The sequence below is a fragment of the Salmo salar genome, chromosome 11 (assembly GCF_965601325.2).
Source record: "Salmo salar chromosome 11, fSalSal1, whole genome shotgun sequence".
NCBI classification, from domain to species: domain Eukaryota; kingdom Metazoa; phylum Chordata; class Actinopteri; order Salmoniformes; family Salmonidae; genus Salmo; species Salmo salar.
This window is the reverse complement of record NC_138301.1, coordinates 10,365,232-10,391,858: the sequence shown is the minus strand read 5'-3', so window position 1 is coordinate 10,391,858 and position 26,627 is coordinate 10,365,232. Positions and strand designations below refer to the sequence as shown.

At 42.7% G+C, this 26,627-nt stretch overlaps 1 protein-coding gene across 3 annotated transcripts in view; it reads right to left on the bottom strand.

The window, feature by feature from the left end:
- LOC106561945 (activating molecule in BECN1-regulated autophagy protein 1A) overlaps window positions 1-26,627 on the bottom strand; it is a 111,922-nt gene that overhangs the window by 67,697 nt on the left and 17,598 nt on the right. For all 3 annotated transcript variants that reach the window (XM_082957734.1, XM_045689022.2, XM_014126403.3), the window contains 2 exons: window positions 22,069-22,155; window positions 627-809 (listed from right to left, as the gene is read on the bottom strand). In XM_082957734.1, coding sequence (XP_082813860.1) covers window positions 627-809; window positions 22,069-22,155 — 270 coding nt within the window. The remainder of the gene's footprint in view (window positions 1-626; window positions 810-22,068; window positions 22,156-26,627) is intronic.

Sequence of the window (26,627 nt, the reverse complement as noted above, 5' to 3'; positions counted from 1 at the left end):
CAGGGGAATTCCTTTGACCTCATTCAGCCAATGATGCTACAGTAAAAAGTCTGCAGAGGCCTGAGAAGACTGATGACCTCAAATAAGTCCTGGGAGCATAGAGTGTTCCAAACCACTGACCCTGGAGTATCATGGTCCTGCAAGCAACACCATCACCCTGCACCTTTTTTTTTTATAGCCAGGCCAGAGGCAATTAACATTTACATATTGAAAGAATAAAACCTAATCAATTAGAAAAATACATCACAAATTCAACCTTTGAGAGCCATGCATCAGGCATTCGATATGCAAGTTATTTTGGTAGGAGTGTTTTTCTGCTGCTGCTTTGTTAGACAGTCATTATGCATTCCAGATCATACAGAGGGTGTGTGGAGGCATAATGGAGGGAATTCATTTCTCTCACCCATTGGCAATGGTGCCTCCCCTCTGGGGACAGAAAAGCTCAGCATTTTGTTATGGTATGGTTTCATGCAAATAATTCCATTAATGGTGCTTCTTGTGGAATAAATCCCAAAGCTCTTGACAATTATAGGATGCTTTATCATAATGTGTTCTGTAAATGTCTTCATAAACAAGTGTCAAGGGATACGAAAGGCATTGGATGCTGTAGGTTGAAGACGACTCACTCAAACTCCTCAAATTCCACCTCGTTGTTCTCAATGGAGGGGGAAGAGTTGCTTCCTGGGCTATCCGAGGTGGATGAGAGAGGCCGCAGTCGGCTCTGGTAGCGCAGTGATCGTTGGCGAATGCTGTCCCGCCGAGATAAGTACTGAATCATCCGCTGGGCGTAATATGCAGCAGGTGACAACCTGTGAACACAGCAAGGACACACAACTAAAATCAATGGTGATCAGATAACCCAGGAGGAATAGACCACAATAGAAATCTGTCTGACTTTATTGTGCTATCCCAGTCACGTTTTTTTGTTGTTGTATGTACTGTGTAGATGTGTATTCTTTTTTAAATGAGAAATAAAAACAAGCAAACCAGGCAGAAAGCAGTGCTAATACCAGAAAAACCTGAACAAACCCAAGACCATGTATTGTCAGAGCCCACAAATGGTAAAGATGGAGCAGGCTTCTTCTTCTTAAAAAAAGAAGAAGTAAATGTCCCTCTCTTTCATGCTTCAACTCTCAAGGCCATAGTTACAATGTGGTTCAATTACTGACTGATCCAAGTGGATAAGCCTTGAGCTGCACTCCGGTACCACAGCACTAAACCTACACAGGGAGGACAGGGAGGGCAGCTCAGAAGCTAACTGAACACAGAGTGCTCCCCATGTAAACAGAGCTGAATAAACAGTAAGCTGAGATCCAGTGAGTTACACCACATTGGAAGACTATAGACCAGGGATGGGAAACCGATGGCCTACTTACCCTCTGAATTGCACATATATAATCCATGTCTCAAGGCTTAAAAATAATAATATTTAACCCGTCTCCTCCCCTTCATCTATACTGATTAAAGTGGATTTAACAAGTGACATCAAGTGACTCACCTGGTCAGTCTATGACATGTTCGTAATGTTTTGTACACTCAGTGTATATGTCTGCAATTAAAGCATTCTGGACATTTTTTTTATACAATGAACAAAAATATATAAATGCAACATGTAAAGTGTTGGTCCCATGTTTCATGAGCTGAAATAAAAGATCCCATACATTTTCCATACACACAAAAAGCTTATTTCTCTCAAATTTTGTGCCCAATTTTTTTTACATCCCTGTTAGTGAGCATTTCTCCTTTGCCAAGACAATCCATCCACCTACTGGGGACAAAAGGCCACTCTAAAATGTGCAGTTTTGTCACACAACAATGCCACAGACATCTCATGTTTTGAGGGAGTGTGCAATTGGCATGTTGACTGCATGAATGTCCACCAGAGCTGTTGCTGGAGAATTTAATGTTAACATTCATTTCTCTACCATATGCTACCGCCAACATTGTTTTAGAGAATTTGGCAGTACATCGAACCGGCCTCACAACCGCAGACCACATGTAACCACGCCAGCCAGGGACCTTTCACCTGCAGAATCATCACCCGGACAGCTAATGAAACTGTGGGTTTTGCGCAACCAAACAATTTCTGCACAAACTGTCAGAAACCGTCTCAGGGAAGCTCATCTGCGTGCCCGTCGTCCTCACCAGGGCCTTGACCAGACTGCAGTTCGGCGTCATAAGCGACTTCAGTGGGCAAATGTTCACCTTCGATGGCCACTGCCATGCTGGAGTGTGCTCGATGGGTGAATCCCGGTTTCAACTGTATCAGGCAGATGGCAGAATGGCGTTGTGTTGGTGAGCGGTTTGCTGATGTCAACGTTGTGAACAGGAACAGAGTGCCCCATGTTGGTGGTGGGGTTATGGTATGGGCAGGCATAAGCTATGGACAATGAACATAATTGTATTTTATCCTTGGCAATTTAAAATGCACAGAGATACCATGATGATATTCTGAGGCCCATTGTTGTGCCATTCATCTGCCGCCATCACCTCATGTTTCAGCATAATGCCCGGTCACATGTCGCAAGGATCTGTACAGAATTCCTGGAAGCTGAAAATGACCTAGTTCTTCCATGGCATGTTTGGGATGCTCTGGATCGACGTGTACGACCATGGCTTCTGGTTGAGGTATGTCACTGTGTGGATGATGTCATCGATGCACTTATTGATGAAGCCACTGACTTTGTGCTGCTGTGCGTTTTGTTGCCAATATTACTTTGCTACCTGACAACTTCACGGTTTTTACTTTTTGATTACCGTTAATATTTTTAGTTTTTCCCTCACTCAACTTTTTTCATTCAACTTTTTCCCCGGGGTGCTGGACATGGTTCGTCAGGACTTCCAACAGCCGAAGCTCAGTAACATTAACATGATGCCTTCTAATTGCAGTCGTTGTACTCATAATATACAGGAGAACGATCGCCTTACGGTAGGGATAGCTGTGCTGCAAGCCCAGCTTCAGACGCAATCGTTAGGCAAGGGCAATTTCAGTGTAGGAAAGGATGAAACAGCATCTGTGCCACCAGTAAGTACAGATAGTAACGTTAGTATAAACCCCCTCGCACGGTCCCCGCAGCCGGACAACTTTCTCATGGCTTCCGGATGGAAATGCTGTAGGAATGCTCAATCGGTGTCGCTCATTCAGCCGACAGAAACTTTCAAATCGGTTCTCCCCATTAAGCGAGTCGGAGTCAGAGGCCGAGACTTCTCTGGTCTCTACTCCTCCCGTTATGGGGTCTGAGACGCCGAAGCCTCCCACCATTAGCTCTGACAAATTGAAAACCCTAGTCATTGGTGACTCCATTACCCACAATATTAGACTTAAAACGAATCATCCAGCGATCATACACTGTTTACCAGGGGGCAGGGCTACCGACGTTAAGGCTAATCTGAAGATGGTGCTGGCTAAAGCTAAAACTGGCGAGTGTAGAGTGTATAGAGATATTGTTATCCACGTCGGCACCAACGATGTTAGGATGAAACAGTCAGAGGTCACCAAGCGCAACATAGCTTCAGCGTGTAAATCAGCTAGAAAGATGTGTCGGCATCGATTAATTGTCTCTGGCCCCCTCCCAGTTAGGGGGAGTGATGAGCTCTACAGCAGAGTCTCACAACTCAATCGCTGGTTGAAAACTGTTTTCTGCCCCTCCCAAAAGATAGAATTTGTAGATAATTGGCCCTCTTTCTGGGACTCACCCACAACAGGACCAAGCCTGGCCTGCAGAGGAGTGACGGACTCCATCCTAGCTGGAGGGGTGCTCTCATCTTATCTACGAACATAGAGAGGGTTCTAACTCCTCTAGCTCCACAATGAAATAGGGTGCAGGCCAGGCAGCAGGCTGTTAGCCAGCCTGCCAGCTTAGTGGAGTCTGCCACTAGCACAGTCAGTGTAGTCAGCTCAACTATCCCCATTGAGACTGTGTCTGTGCCTCGATCTAGGTTGGGCAAAACTAAACATGGTGGTGTTCGCTTTAGCAATCTCACAAGAACAAAGACCTCCTCGTTTCCTGCCATTATTGACAGAGATTGTGATACCTCACATCTCAAAATAGGGCTACTTAATGTTAGATCCCTCACTTCAAAGGCAGTTATAGTCAATGAACTAATCACTGATCATAATCTTGATGTGATTGGCCTGACTGAAACATGGCTTAAGCCTGATGAATTTACTCTGTTAAATGAGGCCTCACCTCCTGGTTACACTAGTGACCATATCCCCCACGCATCCCGCAAAGGCGGAGGTGTTGCTAACATTTACGATAGCAAATTTCAATTTACAAAAAAAACAAAAAAACAACGTTTTCGTCTTTTGAGCTTCTAGTCATGAACTCTATGCAGACTACTCAATCACTTTTTATAGCTACTGTTTACAGGCCTCCTGGGCCATATACAGCGTTCCTCACTGAGTTCCCTGAATTCCTATCGGACCTTGTAGTCATCGCAGATAATATTCTAATTTTTGGTGACTTTAATATTCACATGGAAAAGTCCACAGACCCACTCCAAAAGGCTTTCGGAGCCATCATCGACTCAGTGGGTTTTGTCCAACATGTCTCTGGACCTACTCACTGCCACAGTCATACTCTGGATCTAGTTCTGTCCCATGGAATAAATGTTGTGGATCTTAATGTTTTTCCTCATAATCCTGGACTATCGGACCACCATTTTATTACGTTTGCAATCGCAACAAATAATCTGCTCAGACCCCAACCAAGGAGCATTAAAAGTCGTGCTATAAATTCTCAGACAACCCAAAGATTCCTTGATGCCCTTCCAGACGCCCTCTGCCTGCCCAAGGACGTCAGAGGACAAAAATCAGTTAACCACCTAACTGAGGAACTCAATTTAACCTTGCGCAATACCCTAGATGCAGTTGCACCCCTAAAAACATTTGTCATAAGAAACTAGCTCTCTGCATTGGCGAAAATCTGATATCAACTTTGGAGGGGACAATTACATGAAATTTTCTCAAGAGCAATTCCTGAGGGGGACACCAAAAGTAGTGCTGTAAAACATAGCCTACATTGTAATATGGTAAATGTATATTGAGGAACCAAAGAAATAAGGTGTTTGCCATACTCCTAACTACCGGTACCCAAAACTACACAACTAATCACAACAGCAATACCATTGCCTTTAACAAATCTTAGTTCAGTCACCAGTTTAAGTTGAGAGTGGGGGTATCCATGGCATTTTCCAATTATGTTCCTATTTTACAAGTAAAAAAAATTGAGAACCTTTCATAATGTTGCCAAACAAAGACTCAACAAACTTACCTGAGACTCCCTGTCTCTGCCAGTCTGTCCCTGCATATCTGTCCCAACTCTGCTGTCTGTGTGCCATCTGTTGCCTGCTCTGCCTAATGACATCATTGTGAAACATTTCCATTAGAATTTCATTTCTTTCTTATGAACATTTTATCAACTAGTCTTTCAGATATTAGGCTACTAGGGTTCTTACTTTGCGTTTTGGTGTATTGAAAAATACACTGATGTCCGTCTTTTATTTTTCTGCCATTTTCTACCTGGCTGGCTGGCTGGCTACACACACACACACACACACACAGTGTGTAGGTTATTTACAGTAGGAGATGGGCTTCTATCATCTTCAATCATTCTATTTGGGCTTCGATCTAAAAGGTAGCTAGCAAATGTGAAACGGATTAAAATGACAAGAGTTGACAGCTGTATGAGTTCACCATTTACACAACATATGCTGCAACCTTTTGTAATTTTAATAGTTTGTTTCATATTGGCTGGCTTCCAACAATAGCTGAATTTGCAAAGCTAGTGAGCACCAATTCAGTTTCAGTGGTGTTTGCTATAATCATTGCTACCCAGGTTAAATAAAGGTGAAATAAAATAAATAAATAAAAGTTCACTTGCGACAATTTAGCTTTTGCAACGAGACCATTAAATATATTTAAGACAATGGTAGAAGAGAGTGTAGTTCTGTTCAGTTTGGATTTCAGTTTATCGCTAACCTTATCACAGGGACTTTGAAGCACTAACTTACATCATCTGCATGCTGATTCCATCTTTGACGACGCCACATAAATGGAATAGGTACTAGCTAGCTTAATAGTTAATATTTGCGTGCTAGCTCTGCATATTCAGCTTTTGTGTGTGAGCGATTGACTGGATTAACCTCACGTCAGTTACGTGCATTAAGTGCCTTTCAGACAGTAGATATGACCTCTCTGTTAGCTAGCAAGCTAAGGAACTGGCAGTGGATCAAACCATTGTGAGGCAAAGGGTGGGGGGGTTGCAATCTTTTGAAACTTAAAAACGCGCTATTAAGTGTCTATAATCAGCACAATTGCTTTCATTGCGTATTATTAATATTATTTAAATTACATAGTTATGTTTCAGTGATATATTGGGGGGGACGAATCACATTTTTCCCAGGATGGGGGGGGGTCGTGTCCCCCCGTCCCCCCTGGTATTTCCGCCCCTGGCTCCCAGGTATACAGAAAATACACGAGCTCTGAAGCAAGCTTCCAGAAAATTGGAACGGAAATGGCGCCACACCAAACTGGAAGTCTTCCGACTAGCTTCGAAAGACAGTACCGTGCAGTATCGAAGAGCCCTCACTGCTGCTCGATCATCCTATTTTTACAACTTAATTAAGGAAAATAAAAACAATCCGAAAATTATTTTTGATACTGTTGCAAAGCTAACTAAAAAGCAGCATTCCCCAAGAGAGGATGGCTTTCACTTCAGCAGTAATGAATTCATTAACTTCTTTGAGGAAAAGATAATGATCATTACAAAGTAAATTACGGACTCCTCTTTAAATCGGCGTATTCCTCCAAAGCTCCGTTGTCCTGAGTCTGTACAACTCTGCCAGGACCTAGGATCAAGGGAGACACTAAAGTGTTTTAGTACTATATCTCTTGACACAATGATGAAAATAATCATGTCCTCTAAACCGTCAAGCTGCATACTGGACCCTATCCCAACTAAACTACTGAAAGAGCTGCTTCCTCTGCTTGGCCCTCCTATTTTGAACATAATAAACGGCTCTCTATCCACCGGATGTGTACCAAACTCACTAAAAGTGGCAGTAATAAAGCCTCTCTTGAAAAAGCCAAATCTTGACCCAGAAATTATAAAAACTATCGGCCTATATCGAATCTTCCATTCCTCTCAAAAAAAATTGAAAAAGCTGTTGCGCAGCAACTCACTGCCTTCCTGAAGACAAACAATGTATACAAAATGCTTCAGTCTGGTTTTAGACCCCATCATAGCACTGAGACTGCACTTGTGAAGGTGGTAAATGACCTTTTAATGACGTCAGACCGAGGCTCTGCATCTGTCCTCGTGCTCCTAGATCTTTGTGCTGCTTTTGATACCATCGATCACCACATACTTTTGGAGAGATTGGAAACCCAATTTGGTCTACATGGACAAGTTCTGGCCTGGTTTAGATCTTATCTGTCGGAAAGATATCAGTTTGTCTCTGTGAATGGTTTGTCCTCTGACAAATCAACTGTAAATTTCGGTGTTCCTCAAGGTTCCGTTTTAGGACCACTATTGTTTTCACTATATATTTTACCTCTTGGGGATGTCATTCGAAAACATAATGTTAAATTTCACTGCTATGCGGATGACACACAGCTGTACATTTCAATGAAACATGGTGAAGCCCCAAAATTGCCCTCGCTAGAAGCCTGTGTTTAAGACATAAGGAAGTGGATGGCTGCAAACTTTCTACTTTTAAACTCGGACAAAACAAAGATGCTTGTTCTAGGTCCCAAGAAACAAAGAGATCTTCTGTTGAATCTGACAATTAATCTGGATGGTTGTACAGTCGTCTCAAATAAAACTGTGAAGGACCTCGGCTTTACTCTGGACCCTGATCTCTCTTTTGAAGAACATATTAAGACTGTTTCAAGGACAGCTTTTTTCCATCTACGTAACATTGCAAAAATCAGAAACCATCTGTCCAAAAATTATGCAGAAAAATGAATCCATGCTTTTGTTACTTCTAGGTTGGACTTCTGCAATGCTCTACTTTCCGGCTACCCGGATAAAGCACTAAATAAACTTCAGTTAGTGCTAAACACGGCTGCTAGAATCCTGACTAGAACCAAAAAATTTGATCGTATTACTCCAGTGCTAGCCTCCCTACACTGGCTTCCTGTTAAGGCAAGAGCTGATTTCAAGGTTTTACTGCTAACCTACAAAGCATTACATGGGCTTTCTCCTACCTATCTTTACGATTTGGTCCTGCCATACATACCTACACGTACGCTACGGTCACAAGACGCAGGCCTCCTAATTGTCCCTAGAATTTCTAAGCAAACAGCTGGAGGCAGGGCTTTCTCCTATAGAGCTCCATTTTTATGGAATGGTCTACCTACCCATGTGAGAGACACAGACTCAGTCTCAACCTTTAAGTCTTTACTGAAGACTCATCTCTTCAGTAGGTCCTACGATTAAGTGTAGTCTGGCCCAGGGGTGTGAAGGTGAACGGAAAGGCTGGAGCAACGAACCGCCCTTCCTGTCTCCGCCTGGCCGGTTCCCCTTTCTCCACTGGGATTCTCTGCCTCTAACCCTATTACAGGGGCTGAGTCACTGGCTTACTGGTGTTCTTCCATGCCGTCCCTGGGAGGGGTGCGTCACTTGAGTGGGTTGAGTCACTGACGTGGTCTTCCTGTCTGGGTTGGCGCCACTCCCTTGGGTTGTGCCGTGGCGGAGATCTTTGTGGGCTATACTCGGCCTTGTCTCAGGATGGTAAGTTGGTGGTTGGAGATATCCCTCCAGTGGTGTGGGGGCTGTGCTTTGGCAAAGTGGGTGGGGTTATATCCTGCCTGTTTGGCCCTGTCTGGGGGTTTCATCGGATGGGGCCACAGTGTCTCCTGACCCCTCCTGTCTCAGCCTCCAGTATTTATGCTGCAGTAGTTTATGTGTCGGGGGGCTAGGGTCAGTCTGTTACATCTGGAGTATTTCTCTTGTCTTATCCGGTGTCCTGTGTGAATTTAAATATGCTCTCTCTAATTCTCTCTTTCTTTCTCTCTCTCGGAGGACCTGAGCCCTAGGACCATGCCTCAGGACAACCTGGCATGATGTCTCCTTGCTGTCCCCAGTCCACCTGGCCTTGCTGCTGCTCCAGTTTCAACTGTTCTGCCTGCGGCTATGGAACCCTGACCTGTTCACCGGACATGCTACCGGTCCCAGACCTGCTGTCCCAGACCTGCTGGAACCCTGACCTGTTCACCGGACGTGCTACCTGTCCCGGACCTGCTGTCCCAGACCTGCTGCAAGCCTGACCTGTTCACCGGACATGCTACCTGTTCCAGACCTGCTGTTTTCAACTCTCTAGAGACAGCAGGAGCGGTAGAGATACTCTCAAAGATCGGCTATGAAAAAGCCAACTGACACTTACTCTTGAGTTGCTGACTTGTTGCACCCTCGACAACTACTATGATTATTATTATTTGACCATGCTGGTCATTTATGAACATTTGAACATCTTGGCCATGTGCTGTTATAATCTCCACCCGGCACAGCCAGAAGAGGACTGGCCACCCCTCATAGCCTGGTTCCTCTCTAGGTTTCTTCCTAGGTTTTGGCCTTTCTAGGGAGTTTTTCCTAGCCACCGTGCTTCTACACCTGCATTGCTTGCTGTTTGGGGTTTTAGGCTGGGTTTCTGTACAGCACTTTGAGATATCAATATTTAATAAATTTGATTTGATTTGTTCCAGTTCCAGACAATATCCAGCAACTTTGCATAGCCATTGAAGAAGAGCGGGCCAACATTCCACAGGCCACAATCAGCAGCCTGATCAACTCTATGCGAAGGAGATGTGTCGCGCTGCATAAGGCAAATGGTGGTCACACCAGATACTGACTGGTTTTCTGACCCATGCCCGTACCTTTTTTTAATTAAGGTATACAGATGCATGTATGTATTCCCAGTCATGTGAAATCCATAGATTAGGGCCTACTGAATGTATTTAAATTGACTGATTTTCATATATGAACTGTAAAATCTCAAATCTGTAAATACTAAACTATAAGCTGAGAACATTGTGTAGAAATTGTTTTAGAATGAAAACTTGTATGGTATATCTACAGCCTAGTCACAGTACCCACTAAGAGGAAAATGGATGTTAGATACTGTAAATAGCCTAAACTGTGCTAGGGCCACAGACTAGAGTATTTAGATTGAAACCAATGTGTTGATTTGAGTAAACAAAGCTCAAGAGTCAGTAGAGGTGAAGGAAGACACATAGCTAAATCAGTAAAGTAAATATGTTAGTTTGTGCTGCTGACAGCAGACAAGGTGGTCTGGGACAGTCAATGTTGACACTCCACAAACATAAATAGATAAATCCATCCAAATGACATAACTAGGAGAAGATTAGGGTTTAGCGTTTTTCAAAACCAAGACCCATCCATGCAATTATCACAAGTCAAGTTGTGTGCATACCTCAGTCTAGCCTTCCCATTGATTGTTTTACAAGGGCTCAAGGAGCTTGCAATACTCTGATATTAAGATCATGTTCTTTGAAGTTATAGTGTAGCCTGCTATGCAATCCCTGCATAGCTGTTCGTGTCACAAATGAGTTTATCTGCCTGCACAATTACTTGAATAGCTGGAAAAACCTGAGTAACATTAATCAAAAAGTTATTGCATGGACATTCAATCATCTAACCAATATGCCCAGAACGTCAGCAATTGGAATACAGTGCAAAATACTGGATTGGAAACTAAAACAAGTACGGGGAAATAAATCAACACCTGGCAAGTATTAAATGTGATCCTAAATTGACTCTACTAATGAGTTTGCCACATCTGCCATCAATTCCACTGAAGCTTTATGAATCTGACGTGACAGGGGTCAACCCTTCTCACAATGGCCAAAATAAAAGGAGGCAGGTTCCATTACAGGACAACATCTTTTGATAACTGGATATCCTAGAAACAAAATCCAAAATCTCAACTCTGGAGTTTAGAATGCACTGGGAAGAGAAGGTAGGAGGGTGCATCGTGTTCTTTTCTATGGAGGGTCCAGCACACCAGAGGTGAGAAGGAACAGCAGTGGACATGAATACCTATGAGGCCTGCCCACGAGGGAACGCTATCAAAGACACCGTCAAGCTCTGACACAGGTTAACAGCAGAGATGATCAGATTATGGACACTATCTACTCTTAATGTAGTTCTTTCCTGGCTGCAAGCTATACAGGAAAATTACAAATGACAAGGCACCTACAAAGTTCCACTAGCTTTCTCACAATGTTCAATGGAAATTATTTTAGTAATTCCCTAGAAAAGGCTTTCTAGGAACTGGCCATATAAAGACCCATTTTCACCTCAGATACTCAAATCAAATCTAATTTTATTTGTCACATGCGCCGAATACAACAGGTATAGATCTTATTGTGAAATGCTTACTTAACTCTATTTTCTTAAAATTGCTTTGTTGGTTAAGAAAATATTTAATAAATAAACTACAGTTAAAAAACTACAAAAAATAAAATAACATTAATGGGGGGTACCGGTACCAAGTCAATGTGCGGGGGTACAGGTTAGTCAAGGTAATTTGTACATGTAGGTAGGGGTAAAGTGACTATGCATAGATAATAAACAGCGAGTAGCAGCATAGTAGCAGTGATCTGGGGACCCATACCAAATCTGTCTCCTGAGGAGGAAAAGGGGTTGTCGTGCCCTCTTCATGACTTTCTTGGTGTGTTTGGTGATGTGGACACCAAGGAACTTGAAACTCTCGACCTGCTCCACTACAGCCCCGTCGATGAGAATGGCCGCGTGTTCGGCCCTCCTTTTCCTGTAGTCCACGATCAGCTCCTTTGCCTTGCTCACGTTGAGGGAAAGGTTGTGGTCCTGGCACCACACTCTGACCACCTCCCTATAGGCTGTCTCATCATTGTCGGTGATCATGTCTACCACCGTTGCGTCGTCAGCAAACTTAATGTTGGAGTTGTGCTTGGCCATGCAGTCGTGGGTGAACAGGGAGTACAGGAGGGGACTAAGCACACACCCCTGATGGGCCCCCGTGTTGAGGATCAGCGTGGCAGATGTGTTCTTGCCTACCCTTACCACCTGGGGGCGGCCCTTCCAGGATCCAGTTGCACAGGGAGGGCTTTAGTCCCAGGGTCCTTAGCTTAGTTATGAGCATTGTGGGCACTATGGTGCTGAATGCTGAGCTGTAGTCAATGAACAGCATTCTCACATAGGTGTTCCTTTTGTCCAGGTGGGAAAGAGCAGTGTGGAGTGCGATTGAGATTACGTCATCTGTGGATCTGTTTCAACGGTATGCGAATTGGAGTTGGTCTAGTGTTTCCGGGATGATGGTGTTGATGTGAGCCATGACTAACCTTTCAAAGCATTTCATGGCTACCGACGTGAGTGCTACGGGGCCATAGCCATTTAGGCAGGTTTCCTACACTTTCTTGGGCACAGGGACTATGGTGGTCTGCTTGAAACATGTAGGTAATTACAGACCCGGTCAGGGAGAGGTTGAAAATGTCAGTGAAGACACTTGCCAGTTGGTCCGCGCATGCAAGAACATGTCTTGGTAATCAGTCTGGCCCTGTGGCCTTGTGAATGTTTTGACCTGATTAAAGATCTTGCTCATATTGGCTACAGAGAGCGTGATCACACAGTTGTCTGGAACAGCTAGCGCTCTCATGCATGCTTCAGTGTTGCTTGCCTCGAAGCAAGCATAAAAAAAGCATTTAGCCCATCTGGTAGGCTCGCGTCACTGGACAGTTCGCGGCTGGGTTTTCCTTTGTATTCCCTAATAGTTTGCAAGCCCTACCATATCCAACGAGTGTCAGAGCCGTTGTAGTTGATTCAATCTTAGTCCTGTATTGACGCTTTGCCTGTTTGATGGTTTGTCTGAGGGCATAGCGGGATTTCTTATAAGCGTCCGGATTATTGTCCCGCTCCTTGAAAGCAGCAGCTCTAGCCTTTAGCTTGGTGCGGATGTTGCCTGTAATCCATGGCTTGTGGTTGGGATATGTACGTACGGTCACTGTGGGGACGATGTCAGCGATGCACTTATTGATAAATCCCGGAACATATTCCAGTCTGTGCTAGCAAAACAGTCCTGTAGCATTGCACCTGCTTCATCTGACCACTTCCGTATTGAGCGAGTCACTGGTACTTCCTGCTTTAGTTTTAGCTTGTAAGCAGCAATCAGGAGGATAGAATTATGGTCAGATCTTCCAAATGGAGGGAGAGGGAGAACTTTATATGCTTCTCTTTGTGTAGAGTAAAGGTGTCTAGAGTTTTTTTCCCTCTGGTTGCACATTTAACTTCTTTGGGATAGGGGGCAGTATTTTCACGGCCGGATAAAAAACGTACCCATTTAATCTGGTTACTACTCCTGCCCAGAAACTAGAATATGCATATAATTAGTAGATTTGGATAGAAAACACTAAAGTTTCTAAAACTGTTTGAATGGTGCCTGTGAGTATAACAGAACTAATATGGCAGGCCAAAACCTGAGAAGATTCCATGCAGGAAGTGCCCTGTCTGAAAATTTGTTGTCCTTCTGTTGCATCTCTATCGAAAATACAGCATCTGTGCTGTAACGTGACATTTTCTAAGGCTTCCATTGGCTCTCTAAAGCCGCCAGAAAGTGGAATGGGGTGTCTGCTGTCTCTGGGCAAAGTATAGGAGCAGAGTTTGTAAGTGCTCAGCCTGGGGACAGTGAGACTGGAGATGCGCAGTCACGAGAACTCGCCATGTTTTTCTTTCTCTCTTTGAATGAATACAACGTTGCCCGGTTGGAATATTATCGCTATTTTACGAGAAAAACGCATAAAAATTGATTTTAAACAGCGTTTGACATGCGTCTAAGTACGGTAATGGAATATTTTGACATTCTTTGTCACGAAATGCGCTCGCGCGTTACCCTTCGGATAGTGACCTGAACGCACAAACAAAACGGAGGTATTTGGATATAACTATGGATTATTTGGAACCAAAACAACATTTGTTGTTGAAGTAGAAGTCCTGGGAGTGCATTCTGACAAAGAACAGCAAAGGTAATCCACTTTTTCTAATAGTAATTCTGAGTTTAGGTGACCTCGAAGTTGGCGGATGTCAAAATAGCTAGCCGTGATGGCCGAGCTATGTACTCAGAATATTGCAAAATGTGCTTTCGCCGAAAAGCTATTTTAAAATCGGACATAGCGATTGCATAAAGGAGTTCTGTATCTATAATTCTTAAAATAATTGTTATGTATTTTGTCAACGTTTATCATGAGTAATTTAGTAAATTCACCGGAAGTTTTCGGTGTGTATGCTAGTTCTGAACATCACATGCTAATGTAAAAAGCTGTTTTTTGATATAAATATCAACTTGATTGAACAAAACATGCATGTATTGTATAACATAATGTCCTAGGAGTGTCATCTGATGAAGATCAAAGGTTAGTGCTGCATTTAGCTGTGGTTTGGGTTTATGTGACATGTGCTTGCTTGGAAAATGGTTGTGTGATTATTTGTGTCTATGTACTCTTAACATAATCTAATGTTTTGCTTTCGCTGTAAAGCCTTTTTGAAATCGGACAATGTGGTTAGATTAACGAGAGTCTTATCTTTAAAATGGTGTAAAATAGTTGATTGTTTCAGAAAATTGAATTGTGGTATTTTAGTTGGTTTTGTATTTTGCGCCGTGCGATGCCATTGGCTGTTGGGTAGGGGTTCCGCAGGCGGAACGTCTGTCCTCAACAGGTTAACATGCTGGTAGAAATTAGGTAAAAGGATTTAAGTTTGCCTGCAATAGGAGTGCCGCTTATGGATGAGTATTTTCTTGTTTGCTTATGGCCTTATATAGTTCGTTGAGTGCGGTCTTAGTTCCAGCATCGGTTTGTGGTGGTAAATAGACGGCTACGAATAATATAGATGAGAACTCTCTTGGTAGATAGTGTGGTCTACAGCTTATCATGCGGTACTCAGTCTCGAGGTATTGCTCGCCTGAGGCAATCTTAATAATAATCACGCACCAGCTGTTATTGACAAATAGACACACACCCCTCGTCTTACCGGATGTAGCTGTTCTGTCCTGCCGATGCACGGAAAACCCAGCCAGCTGTATATTATCCGTGTCATCTTTCAGCCATGACTCGGTGAAACATAAGATTACAGTTTAATGTCCCGTTGGTAGGATAGTCTCGAACGGAACTCATGCAGTTTATTATCCAGTGATTGCACATTGGCCAATAGAAGGGATGGTAGAGGCGGGTTACCCACTCGTCGCCGAATTCTCACAAGGCACCCTGATCTCCACCCCCTGTATTTCCTTATTTTCTTAATGCGAATGAAGGGGATTTGGGACTTATCTGGGAGCAGCATTATATCCTTCGCATCACACTCATTAAATGAAAAATCTTCATTCAGTTCAAGGTGAGTAATCGCTGTTCTGATATACAGATGCTCTTTTCGGTCATAAGAGCCGGGAGCAGCAACATTATGTACAAAATAAGTTGCAAACAAAGCGAAAAAACACAATTGGTTAAGAGCCAGTAAAACGGCAGCAATCCCCTCCGGCACAATTCTGGTTTTTCAGCGGTATCGATGCATTGTATTGGATGCTTGCCAGCATGTAAGAAAATGTTCATGGTCAGAACATATAGGAAATGTTTTCAAGTGGGAACTATATGCAACTGTTACTCTTGCCGATAGGCCTAGGCTACTTCTTACTCTTGAATGTTTGATGATATTAAAAATGGAAGAGGAACTAGATTTGGATTTTAAAATTAGAAAACCTTTAACGGATCCTTACATTCAGTCTACATGCCTTTTAACTTTTGGGAAATTCTGATTGTTGGTTGAAGAACTCTACTGAGAAATGTGGTTGTTTTTTTATGATTGTATTTTCTATTTTCTATGCTCCTGTGATTGTGTAAGTGTTTGTCATGCACGTTGGTTTTAATGGGACTCCGCCCTTTCCTAAATAAAGTTCTAAATAAATAAACGTAAGGGAGAGAATAACGAGGTGGGAAGGAAGTGTCGGTGCTATCCTCACCACTAGAAAGGGTATTAAGCCTTCAATATCAAAGGTCAAAGAAAATGACAATTGAGAGTGAGGAGCCAATTGTCAAGTGTCCACTCTCTCCCAAAAGTTGGTTGTACTGATCATTATGTCCCTGCTCTGGGTCACACATTGATTTTCAATATTGCACCTTGGTTCCTAAGCAGAGCAGCTCTGTCCCTAGATGAATGTGTTTTTGTTGAGAGGACTTGGCCTTACTCTCAACCTCACAAGATTACCACCTCGGTGCTCTGCTGGCAGTCAATCCCAGAAACTAAAATGAGAATCTCCAGGCTCAGCGCAATTCATCACTCTTCAGCAAGACAGTGTTAGAAAGGTAGGAAACAGATAGATGGTGATAACGTCACCACTTCCCTCAGAGGTCCAGGAAACATGTTGTCTAGACCTGCAATGTATAAAAATATATTACCATGAAAAGACCGTGTTCTATTTCCATTTACAGTGCAATCATAAAGTATTCAGACCCTTTGACTTGTTCCACATTTTGTTTCGTTACAGCCTTATTCTAAAATGAATGAAAAAAAAAAAACATTTTAAATCCTCATAAATTCACACACAATACCCCATAATGACAAAGTGAAATTTATTCAAACTAAAAACAGAAATACCTTATTTACATAAGTACTCAGACCCTGTCCTATGAGACATGAAATTGAGCTCATGTGCATCCTGTTTCCATTCATCATCCTTGAGATGTTTCAACAACTTGATTGGAGTCCACCTGTGGTAAATTCAATTGATTGGACATGATTTGGAAAGGCACACAAATCAAATTTTATTGGTCACATACACATGGTTAGCAGATGTTATTGCGAGTGTAGTGAAATGCTTGTGCTTCTAGTTCCCGACAGTGCAGAAAAATAAAAATATCTAACAAGTACTATCTAACAATTCCACAACAGATACCTAATACACACAAATCTAAGTAAAGGAATAAGAATATATAAATAAAAGTATATGGATGAACAATGACAGAGCGGCATACGCTAAGATGCAATAGATATGTATATACTGCATTCTATACTATGAGATGAGTACTACAAGATATGTAAACATTATTAAAGTGGCATTATTAAAGTGACTAGTGATCCATTTATTAAAGTGGCCAATGATTTAAAGTCTGTATGTAGGCAGTAGCCTCTCTGTGTTAGTGATGGCTTTTTAACAGTCTGATGGCCTTGAGATAGCTGTTTTTCAGTCTCTCGGTCCCAGCTTTGATGCACCTGACTGACCTCGCCTTCTGGATGGTAGCGGAGTGAACAGGCAATGGCTCGAGTGGTTGCTGTCCTTGATGATCTTCCTGTGATATCGGGTGCTGCAGGTGTCCTGGAGGGTAGGTAGTTTGCCCCCAGTGATCCGTTGTGCAGAGCCCTGGAGAGCCCTGCAGTTGTGGGCTGTGCAATTGTCATACCAGGCAGTGATACAGCCCGACAGGATGCTCTCAATTGTGCATCTGTAAAAGTTTGTGAGGGTTTTAGGTGACAAGCCAAATTTCTTCAGCCTCCTGAGGATGAAGAGGCGGTGTTGCGCCTTCTTCACCACGCTGTCTGTGTGGGTGGACCATTTCAGTTTGTCAGTGATATGTACTCCGAGGAACTTAAAACTTCCCACCTTCTCTACTGCTGTCCCGTCGATGTGGATAGGGGGGTGCTCCCTCTGCTGTTTCTACGATCATCTCCTTTGTTTTGTTGACGTTGAGTGAGAGGTTATTTTTCTGACATCACACTCCGAGAGCCCTCACCTCCTCGTTGTTGTGTCGTCGGCAAACTTGATGATTGAGTTTGAGGTGTGCTTGGGTGAACAGGGAGTACAGCAGGTGGCCCCAGTGTTGAGGATCAGCGAAGTGTAGATGTTGTTTCCTACCTTCACCATCAGGAAGTTCTGGACCCAATTGCACAGGGCAGGGTTGAGACCCAGGGCCTCAAGCTTAATGATGAGCTTGGAGGGTACTATAGTGTTGAATGCTGAGCTGTACTCAATGAACAGCATTCTTTTTTTTAAACCCTTTTCCTCCCCAATATCGTGGTATCCAATTGTTAGTAGTTACTGTCTTGTCTCATCGCTGAAACTCCCGTACGGACTCGGGAGAGGCGAAGATCGAGAGCCATGCGTCCTCTGAAACACAACCCAACCAAGCCGCACTGCTTCTTAACCTGTCTGGGAACGTGGGACCCTTGCGTCAACAGCCAGTGGAATCGCGTCGCGCGAAATACAAAACCTCATAAATGCTATAACTTCAATTTCTCAAACATATGACTATTTTACACCATTTTATAGATACACCTCTCCTGAATCGAACCACGTTGTCCGATTCAAAAAGGCTTTACAGCAAAAGAAAAACATTAGATTATGTTAGGAGAGTACCCTGCCAAAAAAAAACGTCACTGCCATTTTCAAAGCAACTAGCATGCATCACAAATACCCAAAACACAGCTAAATGCAGCACTAACCTTTGACAATCTTCATCAGATGACACTCCTAGGACATCATGTTACACAATACATGCATTTTTTGTTCGATAAAGTTCATATTTATATATAAAAACAGCATTTTACATCGGCGTGTGACGTTCAGAAAATATTTTTCCTCAATTGCTTCCGGTGAATCAGCGCTACAATTTACAAAATTACTATTCGAAAACATTGTTCAAATTTAATATTGTCATTCAAAGAATTATAGATTAACATCTCGTGAATGCAACCGCATTGCCAGATTTAAAAATAACTTTACTGGGAAATCACACTTTGCAATAAACGACATGGTATGCTCAGAAAAATAGGCTAGGCGATACATGTTAGCGCCATCTTGGAACCATCTAAAATCAAATATACTATTGTAAATATTCCCTTACCTTTGATTATCTTCATCAGAAGGCACTTCCAGGCATCCCAGATCCACAACAAATGTAGTTTTGTTCGAAAAAGTTAATAATTTATGTCCCAATAGTTCCTTCTTGTTAGCGCATTCCGAAGGCTACTCATAATGTACTGAAGCGCGCGGGACTTGTCGTCATGAATGTGCAAAAAATATATATTTACGTTCGTTCAAACATGTCAAACGTTGTATAACATAAATCTTTAGGGCCTTTTTCAACCAGAGCTTCAATAATATTCAAGGCATTGTCTTACTAAACGTTTCGGAACAAAATGGTTCCCATGGGCGCCCGCGTCATAGTAGTAATGGCCCTCCCCCTGTGACCAACTTCCCAAGCCTCTCTTTGGGTCAGTTTCTACCATAGAAGACTCAAACCACTTTGTAAAGACTGTTGACATCTAGTGGAAGCCTTAGGAAGTGCTAAATGATTATTAAGTCCCTTTCAATGGCAAAGGTTTGAAGTGATTCCACACATCAGATTTCCATTTCCTGTTAGGATTTGTCTCAGGGTTTTGACTGCCATATGAGTTCTGTTATACTCACAGACACCATTCAAACAGTTTTAGAAACTTTAGGGTGTTTTCTATCCAAATATAATTATAATTATATGCATATGCATATTCTAGTTACTGGGCAGGAGTAGTAACCAGATTAAATCGGGTACATATTTTATCCGGCCGTGCAAATACTGCCCCCTATCCCCAACAGGTTAACAGCGCACATCCAACCCGGAAGCCAGCCACACCAATGTGTCAGAGGAAACACCGTACACCTAGTGACCTGGTCAGCCTGCACTGCGCCCGGCCCGCCACAGGAGTCGCTAGTGCGCGATGAGACAAGGATATCCCTGCCAGCCAAGGCCTCCCTAACCCGGACGACGCTAGGCCAGATGGGCCTCCCGGTCGCGGCCGGCTGCGACAGAGCCTGGGCTCGAACCCAGAGTCTCTGGTGGCACAGCTAGCTAGACCTTAGACCACTGCGCCACCGGGAGGCCCCCATGAACAGCATTCTTACATAGGTATTCCTCTTGTCCAGAAGGGATAGGGCAGTGTGCAGTGTGATGGCGATTGCTGGCCGCCCGACCAACCTGAGCAGTAGGGGTAGAAGGGCCTTGGTCAGGGAGGTGACCAAGAACCCGAAGGTCACTGACAGAGCTCCAGAGTTCCTCTGTGGAGATTGCAGAACCTTCCAGAAGGACAACCATCTCTGCAGCACTCCACCAATCAGGCCTTTATGGTAGAGTGGCCAGACGGAAGCCACTCCTCAGTAAAAGGCACACGACAGCTCGCTTGGAGTTTGTCAAATGGCCCCTAAAGGACTCTGACCATGAGAAACAAGATTCTCTGGTCTGATAAAACCAAGATTGAACGCTTTGGCCTGAATGCCAAGCGTCACGTCTGGAGGAAACCTGGCACCATCCCTACGGTGAAGCATGGTAGTGGCAGCATCATGCTGTGGGGATGTTTTTCAGTGGACAGGACTGGGAGACTAGTCAGGATTGAGGGAAAGATGAACGGAGCAAAGTACAGAGAGATCCTTGATGAAAACCTGCTCCAGAGCGCTCAGGACCTCAGACTGGGCGAAGGTTCACCTTCCAACAGGACAACAACCCTAAGCACACAGCCAAGTAACCCAGGAGTGGCTTCGGGCTAAGTCTCTGAATATCCTTGAACCCGATCGAACACCTTTGGAGAGACCTGAAAAAAGCTGTGCAAAAAGCTATGCAACGCTCCCAATCCAACCTGACAGAGCTTGAGAGGATCTGCAGAGAAGAATGGGAAAAACTCCCCAAATACAGGTGTGCCAAGCTTGTAGCTTCATACCCAAGAAGAGTCAAGGCTGTAATCGCTGCCAAAGATGCTTCAACAAAGTACCGAGTAAAGGGTTTGAATACTTATGCAAATGTCATATTTCAGATTTATAGTTTTAATACATTTGCAAAAATGTCTAAAAACCTATTTTTGCTTTGTCATTATAGGGTATTGTGTGTAGATTAATGAGTTAAAAAAAACAATTATCAATTTTAGAAGAAGGCTATATTGCAACGAAATGTAGAAAAACGACGACCATGTCCAATTCCATTTATAGCAGTGATAATGTATTTCAAAGTACTGCATGCATTAGAATAAGTCAATATATGCCACACAGCTGGACTACTGGCAGATGTTGAGGGCAGTGACCTTTGACAATACTTAATGTGAGCATCAGGTGCTTGAGGCGATACTGTCTAGTTCGTCTTACAGTATATAATGTTCAATGCTATCACATACTGTTGCCCAAGAACCACACAGAGACAAGTGTGTACCGGTTGGTGAAATGGTAGTCTTGCGTAGCCATTCCTCCAAAAACGTTGTCACACCTTCTTTGGAGGTCTGAAGAATCTTGTATTAGCCGAAACAGTTTGAATGGTCCGCTGGCTTCCAGCAGCTACATTTTTGTTTCATGTTACATTCCCAGAACCCTCCCCCACATGACTGTTGAAGGAGTGCTGCGTCTTAAGCTCCGCCCAAGCAAGGCATTTGATTGGTTTGACGTGTTGTGAGGCGTCAGATTTAGACCAGGTCTCCATCCCCTTTTAGCTAATTTAGGCCAGACTTCACCAGGCTTCCGGATTAGGGAAGCCTAGTTCTCTACGAGGCTAGTGAAATTATGTTTACAGTGGAAACACTTGCCATTTGTTTGCTGGCTTGTCTGCACCTGTTCGAGCACTACACCGAGGTCCGAAGGGCCGAACTGAAAATGTGTCATACTTCCTTGCCATCAAAATTTGCCATAAATTGTGATCTATCCATTGTTTTTGAAATTGTCGATACACACTGTCTCCCTTATGTGTTTGGTGATTGTTAGACAGAGTGAAGAGACTGTATAAATGTAGGTCCAATATAATTTCTGCACAGTTTCGATTTGGTTTTAGCCATCTTATTTTATTTACTTATTTTTACTCAAACCACCCGAGGGAAAATCAACTGTATGTTTGACACCCCTGTGTTTGAACAACCAATGTGTTTGATTTATTGAAGTGGCTATTTATTGTTGGTTCTTGTAATGAATGCTACATGCTAATCTAGTATGCTTGGTTGATTTTTATAAATTTTTTCTCACGAATTACATATTACAAGTAAATCATCAATAGCCCTGACTACTTGCCACAAAACTCACCTGGCAGGATCTGGATAAATGGGATGGTCCCGGGAGCCAGATATGTCATACCGAGACTGCGACATAAGAGATGACTCCAAAAGTCTCCTATGAAAGAGAAACAGAGCAAAAGGGATGGTTAGATGTGCATTTCCACTAAGGAAAACACCACCAACAAAGTTTTTGTACATGTTGTTGTTTAATGATCAGCCCAAATCATTTCCATATTCATTATCACCAACTAGTCTAAACCGCTTTCCAGTGAAAAAAAGGAGCCATTTTTGTGACTGACGCAACCAAACAATGTTTCTCTCCTATCTCGCTAATTTTCTGAGGTATAATTAAGAGAATGGATACCTCCACAATTAACACAAGCACACCATAGAGACCCTACATATCAGGTGCTTCCTTTTGGGTGACAACCAATGGATACGAATGTCTCCTAGCTCTTTTTAATTCTTAATAATAGTTAACCCACTGTTCCTAGGTCGTCATTGTAAATAATAATTTGTTCTTAACCGACTTGCCTGGATAAATAAAATTAAAAATGTAATTGAAAAAATAACCACCAGTGTCCAGGGACAAGTGATTTGGAGGTTAGATTTAGGATGGGAGTCAATGCACTACAGCCCAATCTATTATACTTGATAATGCCAATAAAACATGTGACAACGCTCTGAACCTTTATCAAGACCCAGTATTCCCACACTAGGAATGTTGCCAGATGATGCAAAGACCATGAAAAATGGCTACATTTCAATTCACGACATGCATTCAGCGGTCTAGCTCTTATTTTTTGGATGAAACTGGATGTTTCAGAGAAAGATTGGATTTAGGTTATGTTTTTCAGGCCATTCATCTGAAACGTTTGAAATAGAGTCAGATTCCTGACAAAACTAACATTTTGAAGTTAGCATGGTGTTAAAGGTGAATATAGAGAAGCTCAGGGACGTGTGTGTGGCAAAGGAGAGACACGACGTGACAATTTCAAATATTGAATTTGACATTTTTGGGACCCATAAGACAAAGACAAAAAGCAACTCCAAAATAGACAGTCTATTAATCCAAATATGGAAGGGCGGCAATAATTAATTGTTGGATTCAAAACTTGTTTTAAAACAGCACATATGCAGTGCAGACTATTTCAAGTGATTGGCCAGCCCGCTAGCCCAACATTGTCAACATTGAAATCATTTAGAATAATTTACAGTGTGGCTGACATGTTAATGAGACTGAACATGCAGTTCCCATCCTCCTGCTTTAATCCTTACCCCAAAGTCACAAAACAACGTGCTCATTACTGTGAGGACTACAATGGCCAAATTACTGGAATAACTCAAAGCATTCCCTTCCTTGAAATTCACATTTATCTACATCTTCGCCAGCCTGCTCATTGGAGCATAGTCCTTTTAACCACAATCTCAATCCTTAAAAAGTATCATTAAAGTTCTAAGGGACATTCATTTGCTCATTATCGACAGCACATCAAGTAAAAAAATTATAGTGATGTGAAATGTCACAGCCCTGTGTAACAACCCATTAAATTTGGTCCAGTCTTTTTCTGATCCAGGACTTGAATGCCATTTCTATAGATGATGGTGAGACAACTAATAAAACAATGGCCTTTATACTTCAGTTGCTTTAAGTTAAGCAAAAAAAATCCCTAAATATTTAATTGTTAGATTAGAACTTTTAGAAAATGGATACATCAACTGCTCTAGTCATTTAGGCTCAAAACAAGTCAGAAAATGTCTAAGAATACAGTAGCCAACACCTCTCCTTGAAAAAGCAATTACTGCAATAAATAATACAGCCTAGGCCTATTCATTTTGTTAAATCACTTTTAAATCTGCTATATCAGTGCTTTCCCAAATGAGGTGACTTCAGAATGTGGACACAAAAGAAAGAACCCATTAAACCCTTAGAGCAAGCCATTGTGCCCAGCTTGGCTAGACAACACAAAGTAGCCTGAAGCTCTAATATCATTATTATAGTCACATAATACCTTGAACATATTACATTTAGGGTGAACTGCAACTGTGAGTCTATGAGATAGACTGGAATCTAAAAGAGATGTGAACAAAACTTCAGTTTGGTAATTTGCTTTCCAGACACTTCTTGACAGCCTACAGATTAGACCCAATGCTTTGGCCTCGTGTCAGACAAAGTAGAGCAGCACCCTCGGGCTACTGGAGAGCTCTCCATGCAACAAGCCCCAGCATTAGGCTAGATAATGAGAGGTTGGGCAGGAAGGGTAACTTCACATTGTTAAAGTTCACAACCCTGCCCTTGAAACAGAGGCTAATTGCAGCCTTCCAGGGCACAGGGGATGGATTGGGATTGAAGCAAGACGGAAAATGAGAGAGGGAAAAAAAACTGTGACCGTGTGTGTTTTCAATGACTAACAAAATGTTATGCAAATATTCGGATATTTAACTTTTTCCATTTCAGTTTTTACGAGAATAGGCATTACTTTCTTGCCTGGCTAACCAAACTCTTTGCTCCAGCCAAACGCTATGCCTGGATCTGTCTGGATCTGAGTACCTCCCGATGATTTATAGAATGAAAATCCATTCTCGACCATCTGATTGGTCCCAGAAACTGATGGGTTGGGCCAGAGCCAGAGGCTTTAAGTGGGTAAAGTGGCATTTTGAAAATGTGTAATTGTCTTTGATACACGGATTGGTTTTAGATTATCCAATCGCTGATGACTTTGTTTTGTACAACACCACTCATTTTGACGTCAGCACAAACGACTTCATTGATGGCAGTCTCAGACTGAACTATGTAGCGAACAATAGGGCAGCGGAAGAATTCAGTTTGAGTCGTCAGGCAAATTACCTTCTAAGCCTATGTAAAATAGATGTCATACTTTTGTACTGAGCTGCCACTGCTCAATCAGACATGTTGTGCAGAGCGCATCATATCCTCCTACTTTGTGGGAATAAAATTCACAGCAAATACCTATGCTAATTCCCTAACTAATCCTAATAGGCTAGCCTATGTCTAAGTATGCCTATTCTAGAAACTAGTAAGTTGTCAATGGTAGTTGCCACAGGAGAGGCAGAGCTGTCATGGCAATCGTCTCTAAATATCTAGTCAGTACCATACTGCCACCAAGTGGAACACTGAGGAGCAACATGGAGACAGCCCATCTTCCACAGGTCCATCACAAATTAGCTTGTCTCCGCCCTTTGATTGGAAGGTTGGGAATTCGATCCCTGGCCAAGTCATACCAAAGACTCTAAACATGGGACCCGATGCGTCTCTGCTTGGAACTCAGCATTAATGAGATTGGGGGATAATTCTGCGTTCAATACAACTCTGAAATGTCTTACTTGGAAAGATGTAGAAAGATGAGGCCGAATTCCCCACTTGGAAAGTATTAGAATCAGCCAATAGAAAGCTCTTTTGTAGGCTTTTTGAATGCTATTCATAAAAGCCATCCAACAGAAGTAAATTCATCCACAAACATATAATTATATACACACTACCGTTCAAACGTTTGGGGTCACTTAGAAATGTCCTTGTTTTTGAAAGAAAATTACATTTTTTGTCCATTAAAATAACATCACATTGATCAGAAATACAGTGTAGACATTGTTAATGTTGTACATGACTATTGTAGCTGGAAACGGCTGATTTTTTATGGAATATCTACATAGGCGTACAGAGGCCCATTATCAGCAACCATCACTCCTGTGTTCCAATGGCACGTTGTGTTAGCTAATCCAAGTTTATCATTTTAAAAGGCTAATTGATCATTAGAAAACCCTTTTGCAATTATGTTAGCACAGCTGAAAACTGTTGTTCTGATTAAAGAAGCAATAAAACGGGCCTTCTTTAGACTAGTTGAGTATCTGGAGCATCAGCATTTGTGGGTTCGATTACAGGCTCAAAATGGCCAGAAACAAAGACCTTTCATCTGAAACTCGTCAGTCTATTCTTGTTCTGAGAAATGAAGGCTATTCCATGCGAGAAATTGCCAAGAAACTGAAGATCTCGTACAACGCTGTGTACTACTACCTTCACAGAACAGCGCAAACTGGCTCTAACCAGAGTAGAAAGAGGAGTGGGAGGCCCCAGTGCACAACTGAGCAAGAGAACAAGTATATTAGTGTCTAATTTGAGAAACAGACACCTCACAAGTCCTCAACTGGCAGCTTCATTAAATAGTACCCGCAAAACACCAGTCTTCAACGTCAACAGTGAAGAGGTGACTCCGGGATACTGGCCTTCTAGGCAGAGTTGCAAAGAAAAAGCCATATCTCAGACTGACCAATAAAAATAAAAGATTACGACGGGCAAAAGAACACAGACACTGGACAGAAAGATGGCTTTTTTCTTTGCAACCCCATACATCAATACCTGCATGTATTTTCTTTCGACTGGATTGGTCGTGAAGACAAGCTCAGGAAGTTCGAAGCCTAATCATTCCACTGACTGTAGCCATTGGGGCAGTTGACAGACAGTCAGGCCAAGTAAGGCCCACTACAGTCGAGGCAAAGCAAACTGCCAAGGAAGGCATTACAAAACCCTCCAGAAGACACATCTACCAAGCAGCTAATGAGCAAGAAGGG